This window comes from Chenopodium quinoa, unplaced genomic scaffold, assembly GCF_001683475.1.
Source record: "Chenopodium quinoa cultivar QQ74 unplaced genomic scaffold, ASM168347v1, whole genome shotgun sequence".
Classification (NCBI taxonomy): domain Eukaryota; kingdom Viridiplantae; phylum Streptophyta; class Magnoliopsida; order Caryophyllales; family Amaranthaceae; genus Chenopodium; species Chenopodium quinoa.
Window position 1 is genome coordinate 1,940,010 of NW_018743014.1, and position 25,753 is coordinate 1,965,762.

At 33.9% G+C, this 25,753-nt stretch overlaps 1 protein-coding gene across 2 annotated transcripts in view; it reads right to left on the reverse strand.

Moving 5' to 3' along the window:
• Positions 1 to 1,043: 1,043 nt before the first annotated feature.
• The window catches only part of LOC110729901 (probable LRR receptor-like serine/threonine-protein kinase At1g05700), a 40,256-nt gene continuing 15,546 nt past the window's right edge, over positions 1,044 to 25,753 (reverse strand). The window contains exons 3-13 of one of the 2 annotated variants that reach the window (XM_021909688.1): positions 24,261 to 24,757; positions 24,012 to 24,147; positions 23,848 to 23,919; positions 13,885 to 13,956; positions 13,722 to 13,802; positions 13,431 to 13,579; positions 2,636 to 2,844; positions 2,404 to 2,530; positions 2,160 to 2,240; positions 1,852 to 2,044; positions 1,044 to 1,658 (exon numbers count right to left, since the gene is read on the reverse strand). In XM_021909688.1, coding sequence (XP_021765380.1) covers positions 1,235 to 1,658; positions 1,852 to 2,044; positions 2,160 to 2,240; positions 2,404 to 2,530; positions 2,636 to 2,844; positions 13,431 to 13,579; positions 13,722 to 13,802; positions 13,885 to 13,956; positions 23,848 to 23,919; positions 24,012 to 24,147; positions 24,261 to 24,757 — 2,041 coding nt within the window. In that variant the 3' untranslated portion in view covers positions 1,044 to 1,234. Of the gene's footprint in view, positions 1,659 to 1,851; positions 2,045 to 2,159; positions 2,247 to 2,403; positions 2,531 to 2,635; positions 2,845 to 13,430; positions 13,580 to 13,721; positions 13,803 to 13,884; positions 13,957 to 23,847; positions 23,920 to 24,011; positions 24,148 to 24,260; positions 24,758 to 25,753 lie in introns of both variants that reach the window. The other variant, XM_021909687.1, reaches the window with a different exon arrangement.

Below are 25,753 nucleotides of genomic sequence, written 5' to 3' on the forward strand. Positions count from 1 at the left end.
TTCGGAGTAGAAGCGAGAGAATGAAGACTCAGAGTAGAGAATTCTTAAGAGAATTGACACAATCTAAAGTATTTTTATTTTAGGTTTTATATAAGTGAAAGTAATTTGGAGTTGGATACTTAGTAGAATGCGCATAATATTTTGTTAAAAGATTTAAAGAGTGCTTGATTATAGGAAAGTTAGTTTTGAAAATTATCTTTTTCTGATTTATTGTTTACAAGAATATCTTCTTATTTTTGGAAAAATATTCTTCAAAAATATTTTGCAACTAACTCCCTAAACTTGCGCTACTGGTGTTTGATTAAGTCCTCCACTAAACGAGGAAACTGCTTCTCAATGGTTCAACGTGCCCTGAGTTTTAGGACGTGATTGAAGCACTGGAAGTGGTGGAGACTAGTGGTGTTGATGTGCAGCAGTAGTGGCGTAAGTGGAGTGCAAAATAGTGTTTTAATCAAGCTACGTTTTCCTATAAATATAGAAGTTGCAAACTTCACCTTGCTCATTGATACTTTCTATCTTCTTAGTTTTCAAAAAGAGTCAAGAGTCGCATTCTACTTTAGTTGATAACTTTCTTATTTTCTTTCATTAGAGTATTTATTTCTAAGAGTTGTAATTGGGGATTGGGAGTTTGAGTGAACTCTAGAGAAGTCATAAGAGTAAGAGAGAGAAGAGAAAGAAAAGAGAAGAGCAGTAAGTTAAGGGACTTATTGCTGGGAACTCTAAGTTCGTTGAGGAACTTGGAGATAGAGTCTTTAGCTTGTAATAGGTTGATTGCCCTATTCTAGTAAAGAATCTTTCCTAAAATCCCAAGTGATCGTGGTTTTTCTTCTTGTTAGGGCCAAGAAGTTTTCCATGCTAAAATCTCTTTGTGTGACTTTGAGTTCCTTTAGCTTAGTTTTTACATTTCCGCAAAAAGTTGTCAAATTCCTCTCATACTAAAACTCACCCTCCCTCTTGTAGTATTCTTCTTAAGTAACATAAACGCTACACTACGATTTCTAATATTAATTGAATTATAATATAATCTTTAGTCTTAATATATATTTTGACAATTCAAACATTAAAGTAAAACTTTAAAGAAGTATCACAATGCTGGGAACTTATTTAGCAGCTTATACACCACAATTCAAATTACAGAAACATATAGTAGTACATGGATACTGATAATACGTTTCAATTGAAGAGTTCTTCTATTTCAAAGATTAAAGTGATTTTCCGACATCATTTCAGGTAACTACCTTGCTGTTGGACCCATTTCAATCGATGTATCGGCAATGGCAATGTCAGTAGTAAGATAACCATATTCATGGTTATACATCTCTCTATTTCTGCCTTGGGACATTTCGATGGCAAAACAATCAATCAGATCACTTAACACTTGGTTCATGGTTGGCCTTTGGATTGCAGTAGATGATACACACATCATAGCAATCTCCAAGGCTTTCCATGCAGAGTTAGTGTTGAAATGTCCTTCCAATCTCTTATCGACAATAATATCTATATCTCCACTCTCAAACTTAGGAGTAGTCCATGCGATTATGTGTATGGGTTCACCATTGCTTCTCACAATTGGTGATTGCCCTGTGATGAGCTCCAACAAAACAACCCCGAAACTAAACACATCACTCTTCTTATTAAGTCTTTGAGTGCTATAGTATTTGTAGCACAAGACATTATGATAATCACTCATCAGACTAAGGAATTTAAAAGTCTAGTATCTCTTTCCAAGGCTGAGAAATTACACCATATATTCTAAAAGCTTCATAATTCTTCTAATTCAAAAGAGGATAGCATGCAAATGATGATTGCAATACAAATGAAATCAAGTATATATGAGAATTGTAAACTTACTCTGGATCAATGTAGCCATGTGTGCCCATCACGTTAGTGCACAAATTACTCTTTGTACTTTCAATAGAGAACGTTTTGGAGATGCCAAAATCTGATATCTTGGCATGCATGTTCTCGTCTAATAGAATATTGGAAGTTTTCATGTCTCTGTGTACTATTGGAGGTTTACACCCACCATGCATATATTCCAACCCTACAGTTACATTATTGTTATCTTTAATGCAAACTAACCTTGTGTAGCATATAATGCAAACTATATCAAACATTTCTCATATAAAGTTATAGTGTTGCATATGATGCAAACTGACCTTGTGCAGCATCTATGGCAATTTGTAGTCTCTCTTTCCAGCATAAAACCTTAGCATTGTTTTGTGCTTTATCAAATTTTTCTACAACTAGAAAATGAACAAATTTTGTGATTACATTCATGCTACCTTTGCAAAAGAATATAATACCTTATATATACATTCAAAATAATTTCATGGTCACACTGCACCTTCATGTTTCTTCCTCCATTATAAGACATGTTACTAGCTTATTTGCAATGTTTACCTGATAAATGTTGTTGCAGGTTACCATTAGCTACATGTTCATAGATAAGTGCCTTGGTTGTGCCTTCCTTACAATAACCTATGAGAGAAACAAGGTTTCTATGATGAACTCTTGTTAATAGTCCAGCCTGTCAGTAGAAAACAAAGTTGTTATTTTGTATGCATTGATTATGCATGCTTCTGTATCGATCACAAATTTTATATAGTGTATACTAGAATAATGAATATTATACCTCTGTACGAAACAACTTCAAACTAAGAGTGGATGATGGGTTCAACATTTTAACTGCCACAGAAGTTCCATCTTGTAAGGAGCCATGATAAACTGCTCCAGATCCTCCTTTGCCAATGATTGATTGAAAATTATTTGTCATATTCATCACTTCAACGTATGTGAAACTCCGACTCTCTAGCTTTAATGATGCATCTTTTATGTATTTTACTATATATTGAAAAAACATTGCATAAGCGATGTACTAGTACAACTAAAAACAAACCAAAGAAAAAGCACAGTACTAAAACTAGACCTTCCATACAGTCGCACCCGATTTTTTCTCCTTTCTTCTTTCTTTCTTTCTCACAAAATCGCACCATTAAAAGTTTGCAACACTTAACGCATGAAAAATCGACTGGGGTTTTAATTTTTTGAACAAAGTAAGGTTTTTCATGTCAAATTCGACCATGAAAACTCTAGATCTAGAGTTTTCATGGTCGAATTTGACCTTTAAAACCCAAATTCAAGCCAATTTCGGGGTTTTGTTGTTGAATTCAAGGTATGTTCTTTTTTTCTTTTTTTTTGGGGTTTTTGAGATTTTTATTTTAATTTTATGGTGATGTGTAGTTAAACTGCGGTGGTGGTGGGTGGTTTTGTGTCAGGAAACTGCAGAGGTAGTGGCTGATTTGCGTTTGGGGAATTGTATGTGGTGGTGGTGGGTGGTTTGTATTCGGGTAATTGTGGTGTAGATCTAGGCTTAGGTGAGTTTAGGTCAGGCCGTCAGGGCTAAGGGTTAGGGTGGGTGGGTTTAGGTAGGGAAATGTAGTTGGTTAATTTGGGGAGAGAGGGAGAGGTGGGGTGGGGGCTGGCTGGTGGTGGTGGTTTGATGTGGGGGGCAAGTGGCAGTGGTGGTGTGGGGTGTAGGCCAGTGGCGGCGGTGGCCTTTAATTTTTTAAAAAAAACATTTTCCGACGGAATTTCTGTCGAAAATTTCCAGCGGAATTGTATCCGTCGGAAATTTCCAATGGACTTTTCCGACCCAGAAAATCTCTTCCAACGCCTGAATAACGTCGGAAATTCCGTCGAAAAAGGTTGTTTTTCCTACAAAAATGTTTACGGCGACAGCTTCTGACGAAAAAATTTCGTCGAAAATCGCCTGTTTTCTAGTAGTGGGTTCTCAGATCCACCTATGCAGATCGAAGATCCTGTCGAAGCAGATTAATGGGACACTTATAACTCTAGGTAATATCTTATTTAGATCCATGCTTGTCTTTTTTATACTCTAAAAACTATGTGCTTTATGTCAATATTGATAGAGAAACATGGGTACAACTTGATAAACGTTTTTCAATGGCTAGTAGATCTAAAATACAAGTTCGTTGAACAACGATCTGTATCAGCTTAAGCAAAATAGCAATCCTGTTAATGTTTATTACACTGCTATGGCTAGCTTGTGGGAAGAACTACTTGATTCAATGAATGTCTTGCTTGTGATATCTGGTCCATTTAATGAAGTTAGAAATCTCTTGAACACAATAGCTAGAAATGAGAAAGCGAATAGACTAATTCAATTCCTTAATTGTCTTGATGACCATTATGGTTCCATGAGAAGTCAAATGCTCATGGTGAACCCACTACCCACTACCCACAGCTGAATCTGCTTGCTCTATGCTTCAGCGAGAAGAAAGTCTAAGGGAGGTGTTATTTTGTAGAGCCGATGACCTTGAGAGAACCATGTCTCTTTCTCTCACTGCGGTGAGAAAGGACATATTCAGAGTAAGTGTTGGTATGTCATTGGATTTCCCAAACGATAGTTTAAACCCAAGACAAACACTATTTACACCACTACCAAGGGAAGAAATTTTGATCAAACTTGGACCAGGCCAGCGAAAAACCTACACCCAAACTTGCTGATGTAGTGGCTTAATTTTCTCAGTTAGGAGGAGGATATGTTACCTTCACTCAGAAGTAATTTGAACAATTTCCCAAACACATGCCATCTCCAAATACTACAAAAGAGAGTGAAACTGATGAAAAATAAGAAAACAATTTCTCAAGCATGGTGTCCTGTCATCATGCGTCTTTCTTCCCGATGGATGGATAATCGATTCAGGAGCTTTAGATCATATGACCTATGATCAGAACAAATTTTATGATCCTAAAGGTGTTATTGCTCTTCCTAGGATAACATTGCCCACAGGTGGTTCAGCTTCCATATCTCATACTGGTGATGTTAACTTATACAACTCTTTACGATTACACAATGTTCTATGTGTGCCAAAATTTAGGTATAACCTTCTATCAGTACCAAAATTGACCAAAGAATCACAATGTGAGGTAAATTTGTATGACACACATTGTGTAATTAGATATTCTGTCACAAAATGAATCAAAGGTGTGGGAAAAGAAAAGAATAGGTTGCATTACTTGGTTGATCATTTATTGGGTGGAGATGAGACTTCTCAAGAGCAAAAATTTATCACATGTCTTACAACTAAGTGTGATACAAGAGTAGTTTCTTTTGCTGTCTAGCATCATAACCTTGGACATGTTTCTCTGGAAAATTGCAGTACATTCCATGTGTAAAACGGACTATAAAAAAGAATAGTCAGATATGTGTTACTTGCCCAAAGGCAATATTTACAAAGTTTCCATACCAGTTAAGTCAATCTCATGCTGTTGAACCTTTTGACGAGCAGATTCACATGGACATCTGGGGTCCGGGGTCCATACAAAGTGTGTACAAGGGAAAATTCAGGTATTTTTTCACCATATATAGTTTATGACTACTCTAGAAATACATGGGTATACTTGCTTCAACATAAGTCTAATGCTCTCAGTCAGCTGAAATCATTTTCTAAGTATGCTTAAACACATTTTAACTCAAAAAATCAAGTTTATGAGATCTGACAATGCCTTAGACTTTGATGAATTAGGAATAATACATCAAACATCTTGTGTTAGGCCTGAATAAAATGCTAGAGTTGAAAGAAAACACCTACATGTTCTTGAGTATGCTAGAGCCATCAGATTTCAGGCAAGGCTCACATTATTAATAGACTCCTTACTCCTGTTCTACAATATAGAACTCCATATGAAATGTTGGTTAAACTCCTACTAATTATGACCACATGAACGTACTCCCTCCGTTACATATTGCTCGCAACAATTACTAAAAATAGCCCCTATATATTACTCGTAACAAACTTTTTTTTCCTTTTATGGTAATTTTTTGTGTGATTTTACATAATGACCCTTACTTTTTTTTAAACACCCTAATTAAACTACTGATTTTATCTTATTAATTTAAACCTTAACATTGATTAACTTAACCATTTCCCCAAAATATTTCCCTTCCTTTGAAATTCATTATCACCTTCATTGGCAACCACGTCCACCACTACCACCAATCTCTAGTCTCTCTTCATCAACCTAGAAATCTCTCTCTTTGTTCATCTCCCCTCAATTAGACTGCAACATTCTATGGAGACCGCCACTATCACCGGAAGTCACTGCCGCTATCCCCTTGCTTGCGGCCGCCTCCGTTTTCTCTCTCTTCCTTTTCTTATTGTTTCGTCATTGCCGTTGAAGCTCAAATTTGAAGGTTTTATGGTCAAATTTAACCATGAAAACTCTAGATTTAGAGTTTTGATGGTTAAATTTGACCAATTAAAGCTTTAATTGATAATAGAGAAGGCATTAGTTTGTCATTTACATCCCTTTCCTTCATATTTTTAGGGTTGCTTTTTTCTTAGGGGCAGGATTTTTGGGTTCGTCGGTTCGTGGATTGTGGGTTCGTGGGTTGTGGGTTTTGGGGTTCTAGGTTCGAGTTCTGGGTTGTGGGTTTTAGGTTCTTCGGTTGTGATTTTTGTGGTTTTGAGTTCATGGGTTGTGGGTTTTGGGGTTGTGGGTGGTGGTGGGTTGTGGTTGTTGGTGCTGCTGGGTTGTGGTGGGTTTGATGTTTCGTGGTGCTGGGTGGTAAGTGGGTTCGCGCTGCTAGGTGGTGGTGGTGTTGGGTGGTTTCGTGGTGCTAAGTGGTGGTGTTCGGTGGTTTCGTGGTGCTTGATGGTGGTGGTGGTGGTTCGTGAATTCATGGTGCTAGGTTGTGAACTTTGATTTAGTTTTTTTTAGAGTTAGATTATTACTAAGTATATGTCCTTATATTTCAATAACCATGTTTTCAATCTTTTGTCTAGGAGTCCGCAATCCCCTTGTTTGTTGCCAGTATTTGGCATCCATTTTCAATTTTTTATCATCATTTGTTTTTGGGAATTCAAAACATTTACTTTACATCCATTTTCATGTTTCTCTTTTTCGGTAAAGAGTTTTTTTTTTTTTTGAATAGTTTTTCAGGATAACGTTGGTACCCTCAACTTATGACAAAACTTTGTTTCAAAAAAATAAAAAACTTATGAAAAAACTGGCTGGAATTATTTTGCATTTTTAGCATATTACACTTTCACATAGCTCAAGTGATACTCTGTTAAAACACACTGCACACAATGTCATGCACAAAGTCAATTCTAGTCTAGTGCAGTCAGGTCAGTAAAGTCTTGAGTCAATCACTGTCCATATGAGTCCCTTAGTAAAACATTTTCTACAGGACTTAGGTACAAACTTCCATCGCTTATGTAGTCGGACGCACTTGACGCAAAGCATCATCATCATCAACAAGCATGTTTGGCTTCTCTATTCGGAGCCAATCGAGCAACATTGCTTCTATTTGGAGCCAATCGAGCAACATCGCTTTTTTCCGGAGCCAATTGAACAACATCGCTTCTTTTCAAAGACAATCGAATAATATCGCTTATGTTCGGAGACAATCGAACGATATCATTTGCTTCTATTTGTAGACAATCGAACATTCATATCCCTTCTCTTCTATGTAGGGCTGGCAAACGGATCAGGTCGGGTCGGGTTCGTGTTCGGGTTAACTGGTTTCGGGTTAGCTACCCCCAACCCGAACCTGATCCATTTAACTTTTCGGGTTAAAAACCCCAACCTGAACCTTATATTTTCGGGTTCGGGTCAACCCAAAAATGACCTTGTTTGACCTGTTTTTTTGTTTAATTTTAAATCAAGGTGCTTTAATCTGAAATTGACCTCTTTAAATAATAATCTGGTATTAGGTTCCGTGCTTCAATTAGGTTAATTGTATAAATTATATGAACAAGACTGTATAAATTTGGTAAACTGCCACTACAAAAATAATGAGAATAGGCAACACCTAAAATTGCAACACTAATAAAATTGTTGCCCTTGATAACCTAAGGCAACGATTTTAAAATGTTACTTTGAACCAAAATAACAATACTAGATCCCTATGCAACAACTTTAAAAGTGTTTCTATAGAGCATTAAAGACAACAATCACCTAAAGTGTTGATTAATTTAATTACTTTTGGGTTATCTAATTATTAAATAATTTATGATGTTAAATTAAATAAAAAAATTATGTTATGATGTTTAGGATTTTATCTTATTAAATATTAAACTAATGATAATTACAAAAATAAATTAAAAAATCTTAGATGAAAAAAATGAAAATGGATTGTTAAAATTATAATTGAATAATCTTGGGATAATTGAACCCGACCCGATTCCAAACTTGAGTTATTGAGAACGAACCCGGATCCGACCCAAAATTGAACCAAAATTGACCCAAAATTTACCCACTTATCGTATTTTGTACTAACCCAAACAATCAAAATCATTTGAATCAAACGACCCAAAATTCGACCTGAAACCCGACCCGTTAACCTGAATTGACAAGTCCCGATGACCCGATCCATATAACAATCTGAATACAAGCTCTAAAAGGGCGGAAAAATTAAAAATAAAAAGAAAAAGGGCGGAAGAATTTCTGCTACTACGATTTTCACATTAGCTATTCAGTTACCTAATTCGTTCTTCTTCCTCACTCTCTCTCTCCTCAGAGATGGAGGTGCAGACGCACTGCCGCAGCCTAAGCACCACCACTGCTGGCGACAAATACTCTCTTGCATTTTCTTTTCTATCGCCTCTAGCTTGGTTTTCTAGGGTTTTTTTTGGAGCTTTTACTTCTGCAATTCTCACTTTCTCTCTCCTCTAGGTTAATTGGTATTCTAGGGCTTGACAAAATTTGTGGTTAATTTCAGAAAATATTTCCTAATTTGTAAAATTTGGGCTTGATTTTCAGTGAGATCAAAGGGAATTTCTCAACGCTTCAACAAATCGGAGAAAAAGTTACAAAAGACCGTTAGAAAAAGAAAGAGGAGACGATTTCTAAGTCTGGTTTGTTTTTCATCTTCAATCGTTAAATTTCTGAACTGTATCTGGAATTTTTGAATTGTTTGGCTGCATTTTCTATTTTAATTGCAATCTATTATGTTTGAATGAATGAATTTCCATTCTATCAAGTTGTTTGATGTCAACATTATAGTTTCTTAATTTGCTATTGCTGTTAATTAAATTGAATTCTACAATTATGCGTCGAATTTTCTCCAAGAAATTTGACAATATGGCCGAATTAGTAACTTTTATGAAATTAGTCATAAAGTTTGATGTGAGTAGTAAACTGACTTTTGAGTTAAATACCTAAGATTCTGACAAATTAGTCATAAAGCATTGACGACAAAGAGCTCAATACCAAATTTAATGGTTTATGTAATTGTCAACCGACTATACTCTTATAGTCTTATATGCTTGATTATTGGAAGGTTTAGGCAAATACCTGGTTGTGACAATTATTTTGACGCATTTTGAACCTTGATTATGTATAAATTGGCCATTTAAAGAGGTATATAATTGGAATGGGAATTTTATATCTATATATGATAAACGGTTTGGGTGCCTGCTACTATATGATTATTTATGAATTATTTTTTTCTTATTAACTCATTGCTTGTATGTTGCTGCTTGTTAGCATATCAAGACTACTAACTAATTGAAATATTGGTTATACAGTATTAGTCAAAACTCTCATGATGACAAATATATAAACCATTAAATTTTGTTTGATAGGTACAGAGTACTTGGTCATTAGCTAATTAAATTGCATCAAGGTGTCGAGCAGCTTCTTATTAACCTAGCTATTATCTAAAAAGCTTATGAAAGTCCTACTTATTTTAACTACTACTAGAATGCAAGATACTCTTATGAGTAGACTAGTATATCTGATTAAGATCATACTAAATATATACTAAATTTTTTGTAAAATCTTACAATAATTTAATTTCTTATCTTATTTAGTAGAATTCAGGGTATTTTTATTGCTTACTAGTACTTTGTCTAGGTGTGGCCATTTATAGATATGATCAAGTGACCTATGCATATTTTCTTAAAAAAATTATTCTATGAAGTAGCTTATACCATGATTGTGTATAAAATTATAGCAGATGAGTTTATGTAACTCCTATTAGAGGTACTTCCATGGTTTATATGCTTATCACCTATATAACTCCTATTAGAGGTACTTCCATGGTTTATATGTTTATCACCTATATATTAGAGGTACTTCCATGGTTTATATGCTTATGACCTATATAACTCCTATTAGAGGTACTTCCAGTTGATGATGTTACTCGTTGGGATTAGTAAAGATGTAATTCTATTAGAGATTTGATAGGCATCTGAGAAGCATAATGGTACGCGGTTAGGTGTAAAAATTATCAGTTTCATGACTTGCAAGTATATAACCAATATGCATGTTTACTCATATAAATCTCTGATGCTGTTCGTTTTTTAGTAGTAATCTTTTTTTGATGTTGTATACTTGGTTTGTTTAAGGTTCTGTTTTGTGTTGCATAATTAATCAGACTATTTTTTTGATGTCATCTTTTCATTCTCTTTCGATCGTAGCCCTAGCCATGCTAGTAAACCATAGTTTTGTAGTTATCTAAAGCTTGCACTACGATTGACTAGCATGATATTAATAAAAATTGACCGACAAATATTCAGTGTAGTTCATGTTTTGACTTTTACTTTTACTTTTGATGCAGATTAAGTGTTTTGTGTTGTTGCCAAAGGGCAAAGGCCTGTTTAACAAGGTAAGCTAAACCGCCAACAATATTTTAAAAAATTTAAATTAAATGGAGAGGCAATAGCTGACATACTGTTTAACTTAAGAACTCCATTGTTTTAGCATAACGTCTAATTTGCACTTTGCTCAGAACTATGTTAAAGTTAATTATTGCTCTGTACTTGTGTAGTCGTGCATCTTTATTAAGGTATTTTAATTTGGATTTTCCTTATTAACCTCTTTGTTGATAGCTTATGAACTTCTAATATATCTAATATTGCTTGTTTGATGCAATGATCATCAGACTATGGATTTATAATATTGGAAAATGCTTAGTTGAATTGAATAAAATTTGAAACTAAATTATAATTGAAGTGAATTAGTTGCATGTTGTGCATTTGGTTTTTTGCTGACTTTGATTATGAGTTTATGCTAAAAGGGTAACTAATTTGAAATAGGTTGGAGCTGAGGATAAAGAAAGAAGGATAAAGGTTATGATTGTGTGGGGTTTGTTGTCACTGTTAGCTTCTAAAGACTCTTAGTCTCTAATAAAGATGAAGGAAAGCAACTCAGTTCATAGAGGTAAGACCTGAGTTATGTGATTAGAGATTCTTAACTTATTTTTTTGGTGAGTAGCTACTTAACAAAGATGAGCAAAGTTTTGATATTATTTGTATGTATAGCCCCATATTCCCTTTAAGTTCACTGAGCTGCTGATATTTAAAATAAATATCTAAAAGTGCAAGTAAATAAGTAATTAGGATACTTTTTTCAATTTGATCATCAAATTCAAATGTGGCGTACAAAAATTTTCAATATTGATACAAATTTTAGTTTGATTAAGAAATTCAAATCATCATTAAATCTTTTAAAAAATTGCAAAAAAAAAAAAAAAAAAAAAAAACAAAAAAAAGCCTCTATGGGCCTTATTTGCTCCGGTTATGAACTGGAGTCTTTTACTCTTGTTATTGGCTACCTTTACCCCCATTTTAACCGCAACACTTGGGATTTTTTCTAATAGTGTTAGTTTTTGAAAAATTATATTCTAACTTTGTTGATTGATTGGTAATACAGGGCGTACATGTACATGGAAGAAGATATATATTCAAGACAAAGACGAAGAGTTAATCAATTAGCACTTTAGATTGTTTATAGTCATTTGACCCATTTCCCTCTTTAAACGCTGTATTCTATCCCTTGTATAAAGAGTTAAACAGTTACTGGTATTAGAAATGTACTAGATCGTGAATCATAAGTTATTTATTAGGATTTTTAAGAGTAGATATATTGTGTAGTGAAATTCTATTGGATTTTGTTTTTTGGATTTTGATGAGTACACATGAATTTTTTTTATAAAATCAATTTTCTTCTATGTTGATGTCCTGTTTCCTATTAGATTGATTATTGTCTATTGTTGAGTTCACATGTTGATTCATCTTTATTCAATCAATTTATACTTTCACATATAATCGCTTTTAAGGTGTTGCTTTTAAGATATTTAGCATCACTTTTGTATTATTACTAACAAATACAACAAGTGAAAAGGTTGTTGTATATTATGACATAAGGTTACAATTTTAAATTGGTTCCTAAGGTGGCAACACTTTTAATTTGTTTCCTTTATAAAATTGTTGCCTTAGGTATCATTATAACTTGGCTTTTAAAAATGTTGCCTTTGAACTAAAAAATGGGTTGCCTTATGAATAGACAACGAGGGCATAAACTACGCCTCATATGTGTTGCCTTAGCTACAAGGCAACACATTTTTAATATTAGGCAATGGTTTTTCATTGTTACCTTTGATTTGTTTTGTTGTAGTGCGCATAAATTATATCAATAAAACGACAACATAAATTAAAAATAGAATAATTTTAAGTGTATTAAACTTGTAATTTAACATGAACAACAACAAAAATCTAAAAGCAAAACAATACAATAACGTACACACAAAAAAAAAAAAAAAAAAAATTGAAATCAGCAAACTACATTATAAATTGATTAAGGTGTTAAACACTTGCAAATTAAAACTTGATTTGCGTGAAGGAGAGGAAGAAATGAAGGAGGAACACTTGAACTTGCAAAGGATTTTAGGAATTGATTTCTTGTGAATTGAAGAGAGAGAAAATTGAGAAAGAAGAATAAAACATGAGACTATGAGAGAGAAAGTGGACTTCTTACAGTTGATGAGAGGAGTGAGAGTTTGAAAGGATTTAGGGTTTTCGTTTTTATATGGACCTATATATGGGCTTGGGCTAATTTCATTAGGTTTCTTTAGGAATTTTTTTACATTACTTATCCAGGTTTTGGTTATCAGGTCGAATTTGGGTCAACCCGACCTAATTTTGACCCAAAAATATTTTCGAGTTATGTGGTCGTTTTCGGGTAGGAATCTTTAACCTAAACCTAACCCATTTAAAAAAAAAATATCTGGGGACGGAGGAGTCTAAATTTAAAATAACATTAGTGACTTGCAGAAGACGCAATAAAATGATCCTATCCTCTTTATCCACCATATCATAGTGCTTATCAAAGTTGCACGGCTAATCATATGTTGCTATTAGTTGATTACTACTTCTAGGTCTATTATTCAGATAGCAAAATGTTAGGTTAAGGTCTAAATTAAGTAACGTAGTCAATTTACAAGATAAAGTATGATTTTGATATTAGGCCACATTTTAGGTGAATCTCTAATAATCTGGGAATTTCAATTTCTAAAACTGGTATATTAATTTCTTACCCTTGCTATACATAAAAAAAAAAAAAAAAAAAAAAAAAAAAAAAAAAAATTGTTACAAATAACAAAACATTTAAGTTACCTGGTTTTCTTTTTTTACGCATGTAGATCAATACTCCTACTATTGCAATAGAGATGAGTGTTACAAATAATATTATTAAAGCCACCATTGTCTTTGAATTCTTCTTCTTGCAGTGGTTTGAGATACACAGATCTGGATTGCCATCCAATCTATGAGACGAGGGCAGGATTGGGTGAGACAGAATGCTACATGAACTATGATTGTGGGAACAATTATAAAACTACTATCAATACATTATTTTTTCTTATATAAGATAAACTATAAACGATGTGCATAAGATATAAACTTAACCTCAATTTTATTGAGCCATCCTTTGCCTTCTTTCTTAATGCTACCGGAACTGAACCAGTGAGCATATTATATCTCAAATCTCTGTTGTAGGAGGATTTAACATGGTCAACTGCATGCATATCTCAGGTTTGAGGAAGTATGTTCAGCAAATTAAAAAACTTACATGGTACGCAAAGACGGTAACTTAGCCAAAAAATCAGGTATAACTCCTTTAAAGTTATTATATGAAAGGTCCCTAAAACAACAATAAGCATAAGGTCAAGAACACATATAAATCTCGTACATTGAGAATACTAAGAAAAAAGCAAACAATAAAGTTAACAAAAACCTATATTGTACATTATGAAAAAAAAAGAAGAAAAAAATTGTAGTATAAATGTGATTATATTATTTTGCATACCTTAGACTTATATATGTTTGATTTATGTATAACATATACTTCCTCTGTTTTATTTACTTGCAAATTTGCAACGAACCCGTTGAAGCTTAAAGAGTTTGATGATGATGAATACAAAGATCAAACTTCATCTAATAAGAATTCTCTAAGTGTTGTAATTAGAACAGGTGAAGTAGGCTTTGGAAGTGGAAAAGTAACCTATCTATGAAGACTCAAGGAGATTCCGAGGAAAGTTAAAGAAAGTAGAAGAAGAGTTCCACACTGGAACTAACTGAGTTCCCTAACAGGAACATGAAGACATCAAGTTGAGAAGCTTAACTTGTTATGTGTTAAAGACAGCAAGTTCCACAAGAACTTAGCCTGCGAAGTTCTAGCAAGGAACTAGAGAACAGAAGACAGCAAGATCTTAATCCTGGACTGCGTGAAGCCCAAGTATCCTTAACCTATAGTAATTGCCGAAACAATCTAGTTTATGTTAAGTTTATATTTTTAAGGATTGTTATAAATATGTTAGGTTAGTTTATGCCTGGAATTCATTAGAAGCGTGGCAAAAGCTTGGCAAGCTTATAAAAAGGAAATTTTATAAAAGATAAGTTTTGATTTATGAAAACCTTATCTAAAGATTTTATTTTATAAAATCCGGTTTTAAATGATATCGTTCTTTTCATATATATATCTTTGATAAGTTTTCTATAAAGATTTTCTTTACAAAAGATTTACATAAACACTTGTTTTATGAATTATGGTAGTTTTATAATTTTTATCTTTTGGAAAACCCTACTTTACATACGAGTATCTCTTGTATATAAAGTAGAATTCATACTTTAATTTATACAGCTTGTGAGTTTTATGCATGAAGAATCTGAAGAGAGCTCAATTATGTAAGTTTGCCAAGTCTAGCTTTGTCATAATAGTTTCGGATTCCATGCGTAGCTTTCCTATCACATATTAGAAGTCAAGTGTTTGTATTGTTTTGGTTTGGGTGAGTGAATTGTTTATTGCATACAGTTTGTAGGCTTCTATATTGAAGCAGAGTGAGAAAGTACTCTGGGAGTACGGAGAGAATCTAAGTCAGGGACTTAGATTGGGTAGAATAGAGTTCTACTTTGTAGTAGGTTCATTCTGGAAATTGTGAGTTTAGGTTTGATTATAATAGGTTGTAACAGGAGATTTTTCTCTATTGTATTGAAGTGTTTTGGAGTTTGAAATCCCTTAGAGAGTCGAGGTTTTACTTCGAGTTGGACCTTGGAAGGTTTCCTCGTAAAATATTGTGTGATGTGCAAGTTCCTTTTACATTCTGTTTTTTATTCCGCAAAAAAAGTAGTCATTAGGAACTCACTACAATTCACCCCCCCTCTTGTAGTGTTCGTCTCAACTAACAATTGGTATCAGAGCACTGGTTCTCGCGTGTAAGCAAATAACTTTGCTTAGTAAGTTCCTGAGGAGAGATGAACTATAGAAAGAAGCTTGAAGAAGGGTACTCTACCCAACGTCCACCTATGTTCAATGGTAAGTTCTACACCTACTGGAAGACCAGGATGGAGATATTCATCAAGGCTGAAAATTACCAGGTTTGGCGTGTCATTGAGTCTGGTGATTTTGAGGTAACCAAAACTAATGAGAAAAACAAGGTAGTTCCTAAATCTTTATCTGATTTTGATAAAGAAGATTTTCAGAAACTTGAATTGAATGCTTTAGCTATAAATTTTTTGCACTGTGGACTTGGACCCTATGAGTATAATAGAATCATAGGATGTAAGTCTGCCGGGATCTACTTGAAGTTACTCATGAAGGCACAAACGAGGTAAAACGTTCTAAAATTGATTTATTGATGCCTAAATATGAAAGATTCGAAATGCTACCTAAGGAAACCATAGAGGAAATGTTCACTAATGAACTGGGTTATGCCCTAAGAAAGAAAAGAGCACTCTGAAGAATGAAAATCATGTTAAATAAATACGGGTTAAGAAATCTGATTCTACATCTGTTACACAGGAACCCAAAGAGAACTGGGTTCCTGACACTAACGTTTGATTCTTCATGTAGGTTCCAGTGAGGGAGAACAACACGTGGTACCTCGACAACGGTTGTTCTAAGCACATGAATGGAGATAAATTAAGATTTCTCTCACTAGACGCTTACTATGGAGGGACTGTGACTTTTGGAGATAATATGAAAGGTGAAATTATTGCTATCGGAAAGGTAGAAAGGTCAAGTTCCCAAGCGATTAATAATATATTTTTGGTCGAGGGTCTCAAACAAAACCTGTTAAGTATTTCACAATTTTGTGACAAAGGTAACTCTATTAGCTTTACTTCTAATAAATGTAGAATCATCAACAATGATACTAGGAACATTATCTTGGAAGGAACTCGTAAAGGAAACACATATATTGTGGATCTTAACGAAGTTCCAAATAGCAGTTTGACTTGTCGTAGTGTTATTGAGGATGATCCTTTGTTATGGCATAAAAGATTTGGTCATGCATGTTTTTCTTTACTTGATAAGCTTAGATCCAAGGAACTTGTAGAAGGTCTACCTTTTATAAAGTTCCTATATGATAAAGTATGTCATGCATGTGTTAGAGGTAAACAGACTCGTGTTTCTTTTAAATCTAAATATATGGTCAGTACCAAAAGACCTTTAATTAGAACTCATTCACATGGATCTCTATGGTCTAATGAGAATCCAAAGTAGAAGTGGTAAGAAATATGTTATGGTTATAGTCAATGATTTCTTACATGGGTTTTCTTTCTTGTTTGCAAGGATGAAACGTTTGATGAGTTTGTTGCTTTTTTAAAGAAAGAACAGAGAAGAATAGGTAATCAATTAGTGCATCTAAGATCAGATCATGGAACAGAATTTGAAAACTAAAAGTTTGATGAATTCTACAAAGAGCATGGAATGGATCATAACTTCTCTGCCCCAAGAACACCACAGCAAAATGGTGTAGTAGAACGCAAGAACAGAAGCCTTGAGGATATGGCCAGAACAATGCTGATCTCAAGTGGTCTACCTAGAAACTTCTGGGCAGAAGCAGTGAATACAACATGTTATATATTAAACAAAGTAACTGTTAGGGCCATCACCAACAAGACTCCCTATGAACTCATCAAAGGGAGAAAGCCTAAGATTTCTTACTTTAGATGGTTGTAGATGTTTTGTTCATAATAATGGTAAAAGAAACTTGGGAAAGTTTGATGAGCGTAGGGATGAGGCTGTATTCCTAGGATACACCTCAAACAGTAAAGCCTATAGAGTTTATAATAAAAGAAAATGTGTGTTGAGGAATCTGTACATGTTATTTTTGATGAAACTGAACAATTAGTTGATGTACAGGATGGTGATGATGATTTTGAAATTGGACTTGTGCGAAAGTATGATCCAGATGAGGAACCAACATCATTGGAGAAGCAGCACACCATAGAAGAAGGTGAAGCGAATCATGAAGCAAGTGAAGAGAAAACAACAGAGGATGCACAAAGAACTCCACTCTAAAATCAAGATCAAGAACATGTGGAAGTTCCATAAGAAGTTCAAGTTGAAACTCAAGATGAAGTTCCAACTGATGTACCATTCAACAATGCTAATAAAGAGAGATTGTATCCGATCAAGGACTTTAAGCCTAAGTCTTGGAAGCATCAAAGTTCACACCCAATAGATGCAATCATGAGTGATATTACTAATGGAACTCAAACAAGATCTTAGCTTAGGAACTTCTGTGTATTCTATGCATTCCTATCTTCCATGGAACCTAAGAACCATGTTGAAGCTTTGACTGATGCTGACTGGATTAATGCTATGCAGGCCGGATTAAATGAGTTTGAAAGAAACGAAGTTTGCATTGGCATCTGGAACCTAGACCTAATGATCAAAAGACGATAAGGTTGAAATGGGTATTCAGGAACAAACTAGATGAGCATGGTATTATTGTCAGAAACAAAGAAAGACTTGTAGTACAAGGTTTCAATCAACAGGAAGGAATCGACTATGAAGAAACATTTGCTCTAGTAGCAAGGTTAGAGGCTATTCGCTTACTTATTGCTTTTGCTGCTTATATGGGATTTAGGTTGTACCAGATGGATGTCATGTGTGCATTTTTAAATGGATTTCTTAAAGAAGATGTCTATGTGGAACAACCTCCTGGATTTGAAAATCTAGAATTCCCAAACCATGTCTACAAGCTTGATAAAGCCCTTTATGGACTGAAGCAAGCTCCCAGAGCATGGTATGAAACGTTGTCCAAGTTCCTTCTGGATAATGGTTTTAAATGTGGCAAAATTGATAAAACTTTGTTTTTAAAATCAAAAGGAACTGACATTTCAGTTGTACAAATTTATGTTGATGATATATTATTTGGTGCAACGAACGAATCTCCGTGTAAGCATTTTACTGACCATATGGGAGGAGAATTTGAAATGGGCATGATGGGTGAGTTAAATTTCTTTATTGGTTTGCAAATTAAGCAAACTGAAGAAGGGATCATGATCCATCAACAAAAATTATTAAGGAACTGATAAAGAAATACAAGCTTGATAATGCTAAGACTAATAACTCCTATGGGAGTTGCAACTAAGCTTGATGAAGATCCATCTGGAACTTGCATAGATCAGACTATATACCGAGGTATGATTGGCTCCCTACTTTACTTAACAGCTAGTAGACCTGACATATCTTTTAGTGTAGGTCTGTGTGCCAGGTTCCAAGCAAACCCTAAGGAGTCACACCTGATATCAGTGAAGAGAATCCTTCGCTACTTGAAAGGAACTGAGAATTTGAGTCTCTTCTATCCTAGAAGTGATTCATTTGATTTAAATGGTTTCACTGACGCTGATTATGCAGGTGACTTGGTTAATATAAAGAGCACTTCAAGTATGGTACAGTTTTTAGGACCATGTTTAGTTTCTTGGGGTTCCAAGAAGAAAAACACAGTTGCATTATCTACAGCTGAAGTTGAATATGTAGCTGTAGCAGCATGTTGTTCTCAAATGTTATGGATAAAGCAACAGGTTAGAGACTTTGGTATTTTATTTGAGTGTGTTCCTATTTACTGTGATAATACTAGTGCTATATGTATTTCTATAGATCCAGTTCAACATTCAAAGGTCAAGCACATCCACATTAGGCATCACTTCTTAAAAGACAATGTGGAGCAAGGGAATATTAAGTTAGAATTTTGTCAAACTGAAAATCAAATTGCAGATTTTCTAACTTAATAGAGAAAGATTTGAGAAATTGAGATTAGAACTTGTGATGATCAAGCTGACTTGATTGCTTCTAAAGTTCCAAGATATGGCAAAATCAGAAATAATGTAAAGAGATCAAAAAGGGTATCTAGCACATCTTGGTGTGCTAAACATAGTCGAAGTGTCATCGTTGGTGAATTCTTAGAGGTTAGTCCACTAACACTTGAAAGCGTATGTGATTAGTATTGTACATTGCATGTGTGTAGAAAGCGTGTTTTAAATACATCCATTTTAGGAAAATCTTATTTTTGTAAATTAATTGAATTTGGAAAGAAAAGATTTTGTTGAAAATTCATCTTGATAAATTGTTTTGAAAAATCAATTGAACTTGTTCAATTGATGACTGAACAGTAACCCATTCATATCACTTGCACTGCTTAATAATTATAAAAGCAACTTTCACTAACCTTTTCACTCCACTGTCAAATCTCCTAAACCACTCTTAGTAAAAATCATCAAACTCTCTAAACCCTTAAACCTTCAAAATCCTGGCAATTGAAACTAGCCAAAACTCCGCTGAGAAAATTACAACACCACAACATTCTGAGCCTGAAGAAACCTCACCTCTTTCTATGATAATTTACAAAGCACCAGAAATAAGCGAAGAGAAACCCGAAGAAGGACATACTGTAAACACCCCCACTACATCTACCACAAAAAAGAGTACAATGGTTAAGGAGAAGCGTCTTTAGTCGGAGAAGTTTCGTCCTCAGATGTGCTCAAACGGTTGAAAGAGTGGAAAGAAAATAAGGCGAAGGAAAAATCACTTGAAGAACACATCAAGGAAGTCGAGGATTTCGCAGAGCGGGAATTGGATTCGGATGAGGAGAACGATCCAATTGATGAAGAGGGTGAGCAATTCGAACTGGAAGCTAATGCAAGAAGGTATGTTGTTGGTCACTGAATAGATCTATTAAGGTGTAGAAAAGCTAGGTTTTTGGAATTTCTTGATTTAATTCGATTTCAAGGATGGGAGTACATGTTGTCTAAGTCTTCTAATAATTGTTTGTATCCTGTTGCCATGAATGAGTTCTGCAAAAATTTTAAATTGATACAAGGGGTAATTTCAAGTGAAATTAACAAATTGAAGATTAAGTTTGATGTTGAAACATTATGAACTATTCTGAGAGTTCCAACTGAGGGTTATGAGATGTATGTCAAGGGTAAATCTGGTGTGAAAGTGGGTAGCTTTCTAGGTGGTGATATTGTTGAGTTTCTAGGAGGCAAAAGGGGGAAGAATATTATGAGTCATAATGATCTAAGTCCTATGAACAAACTATTGTTTAATCTTGTGAGAAAGACAATACTGCCTAGGAATGATCAAAAGAAAAGTGAAGCGTGTTTGTTGGATATGGGTGTAATTTTTTGTCTGGCTAAAAAGATAAAACTCAATTTTCCTTCATTGATGTATCAACATCTAGCCCACTGCGTTCCTAACAAGAACAAAGTAGGCTATGGGGCTGTGCTATCAACTGTCTTTGAGAGTCTTGGTGTGAAACTCAAAGGAACTTATGGTGGTTTGAAGGAAAAAGCAGAAAATGTGATCAATGAGGAGACTTTGCTGGGAATCAGTTTGGAGGTTGTAGATGGGATTATTCAGAGAGTGGAGGAAAAGAAGTCTGCAGCCAGTGGAAAAATAAAGAAGGGGCAGCTTCTAGTGAGCCTGTAAGAAAGAGTAGAAGGCTATCAGTAAGTTCCTTTCCACAGACTAGTATGGAGAAACCTTTGGATCTGTTACTGAACTAGCTAAATTTGCAGAAAGACAGTTGAAGGAAGCAACTGGGAGAATTCAAAAGCTAGAGAAAAACATACAGAGTCTTGAGAAGAGTCTGAAGGGACAACAGTTAGAGTTCCAGATGGCTATCAAGAATTAGAAGACAAGCTGGATGGGAGTAGTGAAACACAGAATGAAGATAACAAGAAGATTCTTGAACTTCTTCAAGAAGGATCCAGCTTATACCTTGCAGCCTACCTTAGCCTACCCTAATATAGCCTTTCATAATTTTTCTTTGCTGTTTGTGTCATGAACAATTTCTTTTAGTTTTCTTTTATGCTATTTTGAAAACTTTGGTTTGTAATCGCTTAAATAGGACGATCTTTTGGTTTTAATGTCTATTTTGGAACTTTGCCTATACATGTGTGCTTTGTATGTTATGAAAACATATGCAGGATGGTGGGACTAACTAGAGGGGGCTTGTGACCGCTGCCTTTAGTTTCCCGCACTCGATGAATTGCTTGTGGGGCTGTGTTTAGATGTCTAATAACTTAAAGTGCAGAACTCTTTGATAATGCCAAAAGGGGGAAAAGAAGAAGCAAACTTGAAGGCTGAAGTTGGCTGAAGTTGTTCTGGATTCCAGTTGATAAAGTATCATAAATTTCTCTAATGCTATGTATAAAGCAGTTTAATTCTGTTTTCTTCTGTTATTTTATTTTTTCTTTTGATGTGTGTTTATTTTCTTGTTAAAAAGTCAAAAATACAAAAATACGTCCTTCTATGTGATTTAAATTTCCTTAGAAGTTTGCTAAGTTTGTCATCATAAAAAAGCGGGAAATTGTTGAAGCTTAAAAGGTTTTGATGATGATGAATACAAAGAGCAAACTTCATCTAATGAGAATTCTCTAAGTGCTATAATTATAACAGGTGAAGTAGGCTTTGGAAGTGGAAAAGTAACCTATCTATGAAGAATCAAGGAGATTCCGAGGAAAGTTAAAGAAAGTAGAAGAAGAGTTCCACACTGGAACTAACTGAGTTCCCTAACAGGAACATGAAGACATCAAGTTGAGAAGCTTAACTTGTTATGTGTTAAAGACAGCAAGTTCCAAAAGAACTTGGCCTGCGAATTTCCAGCAAGGAACTAGAGAATAGAAGACAGCAGGATCTTAATCCTAGACCGCGTGAAGCCAATAAAGTATCCTTAACCTACAGCAATTGATGAAACAATCTAGTTTATATTAAGTCTATATTTTTAAGGATTGTTGTAAATATGTTAGGTTAGTTTATGGATGGAATTTATTAGAAGCGTGGCAAAAGCTTGGCAAGCTTATAAAAAGGAGAGTTTATAAAAGATAAGTTTTGATTTATGAAAAGATTTTCTAAATATTTTTATTTTATAAAATCCGATTTTAAATTATATTGTACTTTCCATATATATATACATATATATATATATATATATATATACATATACATATATATATATATATATATCTTTGATAAGTTTTCTAGCTAAACAGATTTTCTTTACAAAAGATTTACATAAAAACGTGTTTTATGAATTATGGTAGTTTTATAATTTCTATCTTTTGGAAAACCCTACTTTACATACCAGTATCTCTTGTATATAAAGTGGAATTCATACTTTAATTTATACAACTTGTGAGTTTTATGCGTGAAGAATCTGAAGAGAGCTCATCAATTGTGTAAGTTTTCCAAGTCTAGCTTCGTCATATTAGTTTCGGATTTCATGCGTACCTTTCCTATCACATATTAGAAGTCAAGTGTTTGTATTGTACTGTTTTGGTTTGGGTGAGTGAATTGTTTATTGCATACAGTTTGTAGGCTTCTATATTGAAGCAGAGTGAGAAAGTACTCTGGGAGTACGGAGAGAATCTAAGTCATGGACTTAGATTGGGTAGAATAGGGTTCTACTTTGTAGCAGGTTCATTCTGGAACTTGTGAGTTCAGGTCTGATTATAATAGGTTATAACAGGAGAGTTTGCCCTATTATAGTGAAGTATTTTGGAGTTTGAAATCCCTTAGAGGGTCGAGGTTTTACTTCCAGTTAGGCCTTGGAAGGTTTCCTCGTAAAATACTATGTACTGTGCAAGTTCCTTTTACATTCTGTTTTATACTCCGCAAAAAACAGTAGTCATTAGGAATTCACTATAATTCAACCCCCCCCTCTTGTAGTGTTCGTCTCAACTAACAAAACCCTTGTGGCACGTAATTTTAGATGGATAAATTAATCCAAATAATTTTAACACATGATACGTAATCCTTTCCTAATCATGGTGTTAAAACTATTGAGAAAATCATTTGTCTACTTTCACTAATCACCTCCTAAAACTGCGTGCTTAAATGTTGTGTTGCCAGTAAAAGAAAATAGAGGAAGTACTCTCTCTGTCCCATAATACATGACATAGTCAAACATTACGTGTACACATGTCAATGCACTAGTTTGACTTTATTTTTATATAATTAAATATTAATGAAAATTATTATAAACATTATATTATGAAATTTTATATTAAAACCTATGTAACAACATATAATACATACGATAAAATATATTTTTATTATGTTAGTAAAAAATTATGGTCAAACTTATTGCATGAATAGTGAAAAAAATGTCTAACGTCTCAAGTATTATGGGACAGAGGGAGTATATATTATGGTGGGCTTTCATAGATGTATAACACAACTCGCTCGTCGGGTAACCTAAATATTAATTAAAACATATTCATAGATACAAATTCAACTTACAAGTAGGTTAAAGCGGTAAGAGCAGACAATGAACGGGGTATATCCCCGACCAATCCATTGCAAGACAAATTCCTGGCATTCAATTCATTTTAATTATTAAGTATATACTAACATAATTATGTCAAAGAATGGAAAAACCTGAAAAGGTATATGTTTAAACTCACAAAGAAGTTATTCTGGGGGAATTGTGATCATTGTTGCTGCATTCTAAACCATCCAAAGGAACTTCAGGTAGACAAGGATCCCCTTGCCAACTCGCCGGTACTGTGTAGTTCGTCTTGATATTCATTAAGGCATTGACTAATAATAACAAAAGCATAAGTAAGTTTTATTTTTGTTTCTATAAAAAACCTCATTCAAGAAATAAACACTAATACACAATGTAATTAATTTTTCTTTAAATCTCAGCATACCATCATTCTGGTCTGTTGGTAATGCTGAGAGGTCCACTACTTCATATATCTCAAAAGCGTTGAGAATGGGAGGGAGTTTCGACCTTTTTGTCTTCGTAATGTGGAACACAATGCCAGATCCATTAATCAATGTAATTACAGGAGAAACAATGGTTAATGGTTGCAAATATTTAGGACTAATCGTTTCTGACTGATATTTTCCAGGTATTGAAATAGTAAACTCTCTTGATTCATTGCTTCCCAGTTTCTGAATTTCAGCAAAGTGCCAGTAAACACGTACTAATCCAGTATTTGAGGATCCCATATTCCTATAGTAATAATTTAAGGGGATAGTGCTATTAAGAGGAAAAGCAACTGTCTTTAAAACTGAAGGTGGTAACTCATAGCGATCGATGAACGTAGAATCCATTGATTGACTAGTATTTAAAGAGCCCCAATCCTGCTGAAAATTAGCTGGAACTCCGCGCCATAGTCGATCATATGGATCATCAGCTACACTGAAAATTGAACATACAAGTGTACAAGATTTCTATATTGTGTTAGCCATAATGATCAAAATAGAGACAGCAATAGAACCTAAAATGAAGAAGTATGTATTTCTAGAATCTTAATAAATCGTAATACTATCTATTGTTTCCTTTTTATTTATTTTTTGCTTTGATTTAGAATTTGAGGGAATTTTCCAAATTTTCCCATTATATGATATAAATTTACTCTGTCTCTATCACTCCCTTTTTGATTTTTTAAAATATTAATTTTTCATAACTTCCAATGGAGTGCAACTAGGCGCATAGTTGCTATTTATTTGAGATGCATATAGGAGGGCTAATTGGTAAATTCAATTAATTTTTGTGATTTTTTATTGCTACAGTGATATTTTTAATGTACTATTATACTTATAGTGATATTTTTAATATACTATTATACATGTATTTTATACTACTAGAGTATCAGTTGTTTTAGTAGTATTATTTATAACCATTATAGGTAATAATGGTACAATATTTGTACCACTAGAAGAAAAAAAAAAATTCACCACTCTTTTGTCTTGTAGCTGCTATTTACTTGCCATGTAAATTGCAGCTATGCGTCAATACGTAACCCCTTCCAATGAGTATTTCCTGTTAAGTCTAATTAGGTATTCATCCACATTTACACCAATTGAATAAAAATATGAAGTTCATTTCTCTGTTATTTAGGTACATATAAATGTATAAGTATTTAATAAATATAGTCAAAAGAGATCAATTTTATTTTGTCTAAATGAAAATTGAAAATTGAACATATATTGTGTAAAAGGTTTATATATTGTGTTAGCCATGATGATCAAAATAGAGACAACAATAGGACCTAAAATGAAGAAGTATGTATTTCTAGAATCTTAAACAATCGTAATACAATCTATTATTTCAATTTTTTTTTTTGACAATCACTCTAATTATATAGGAAGAACTTTTACAGATAAATTTAATATAAGCATTAAAATAAAAATT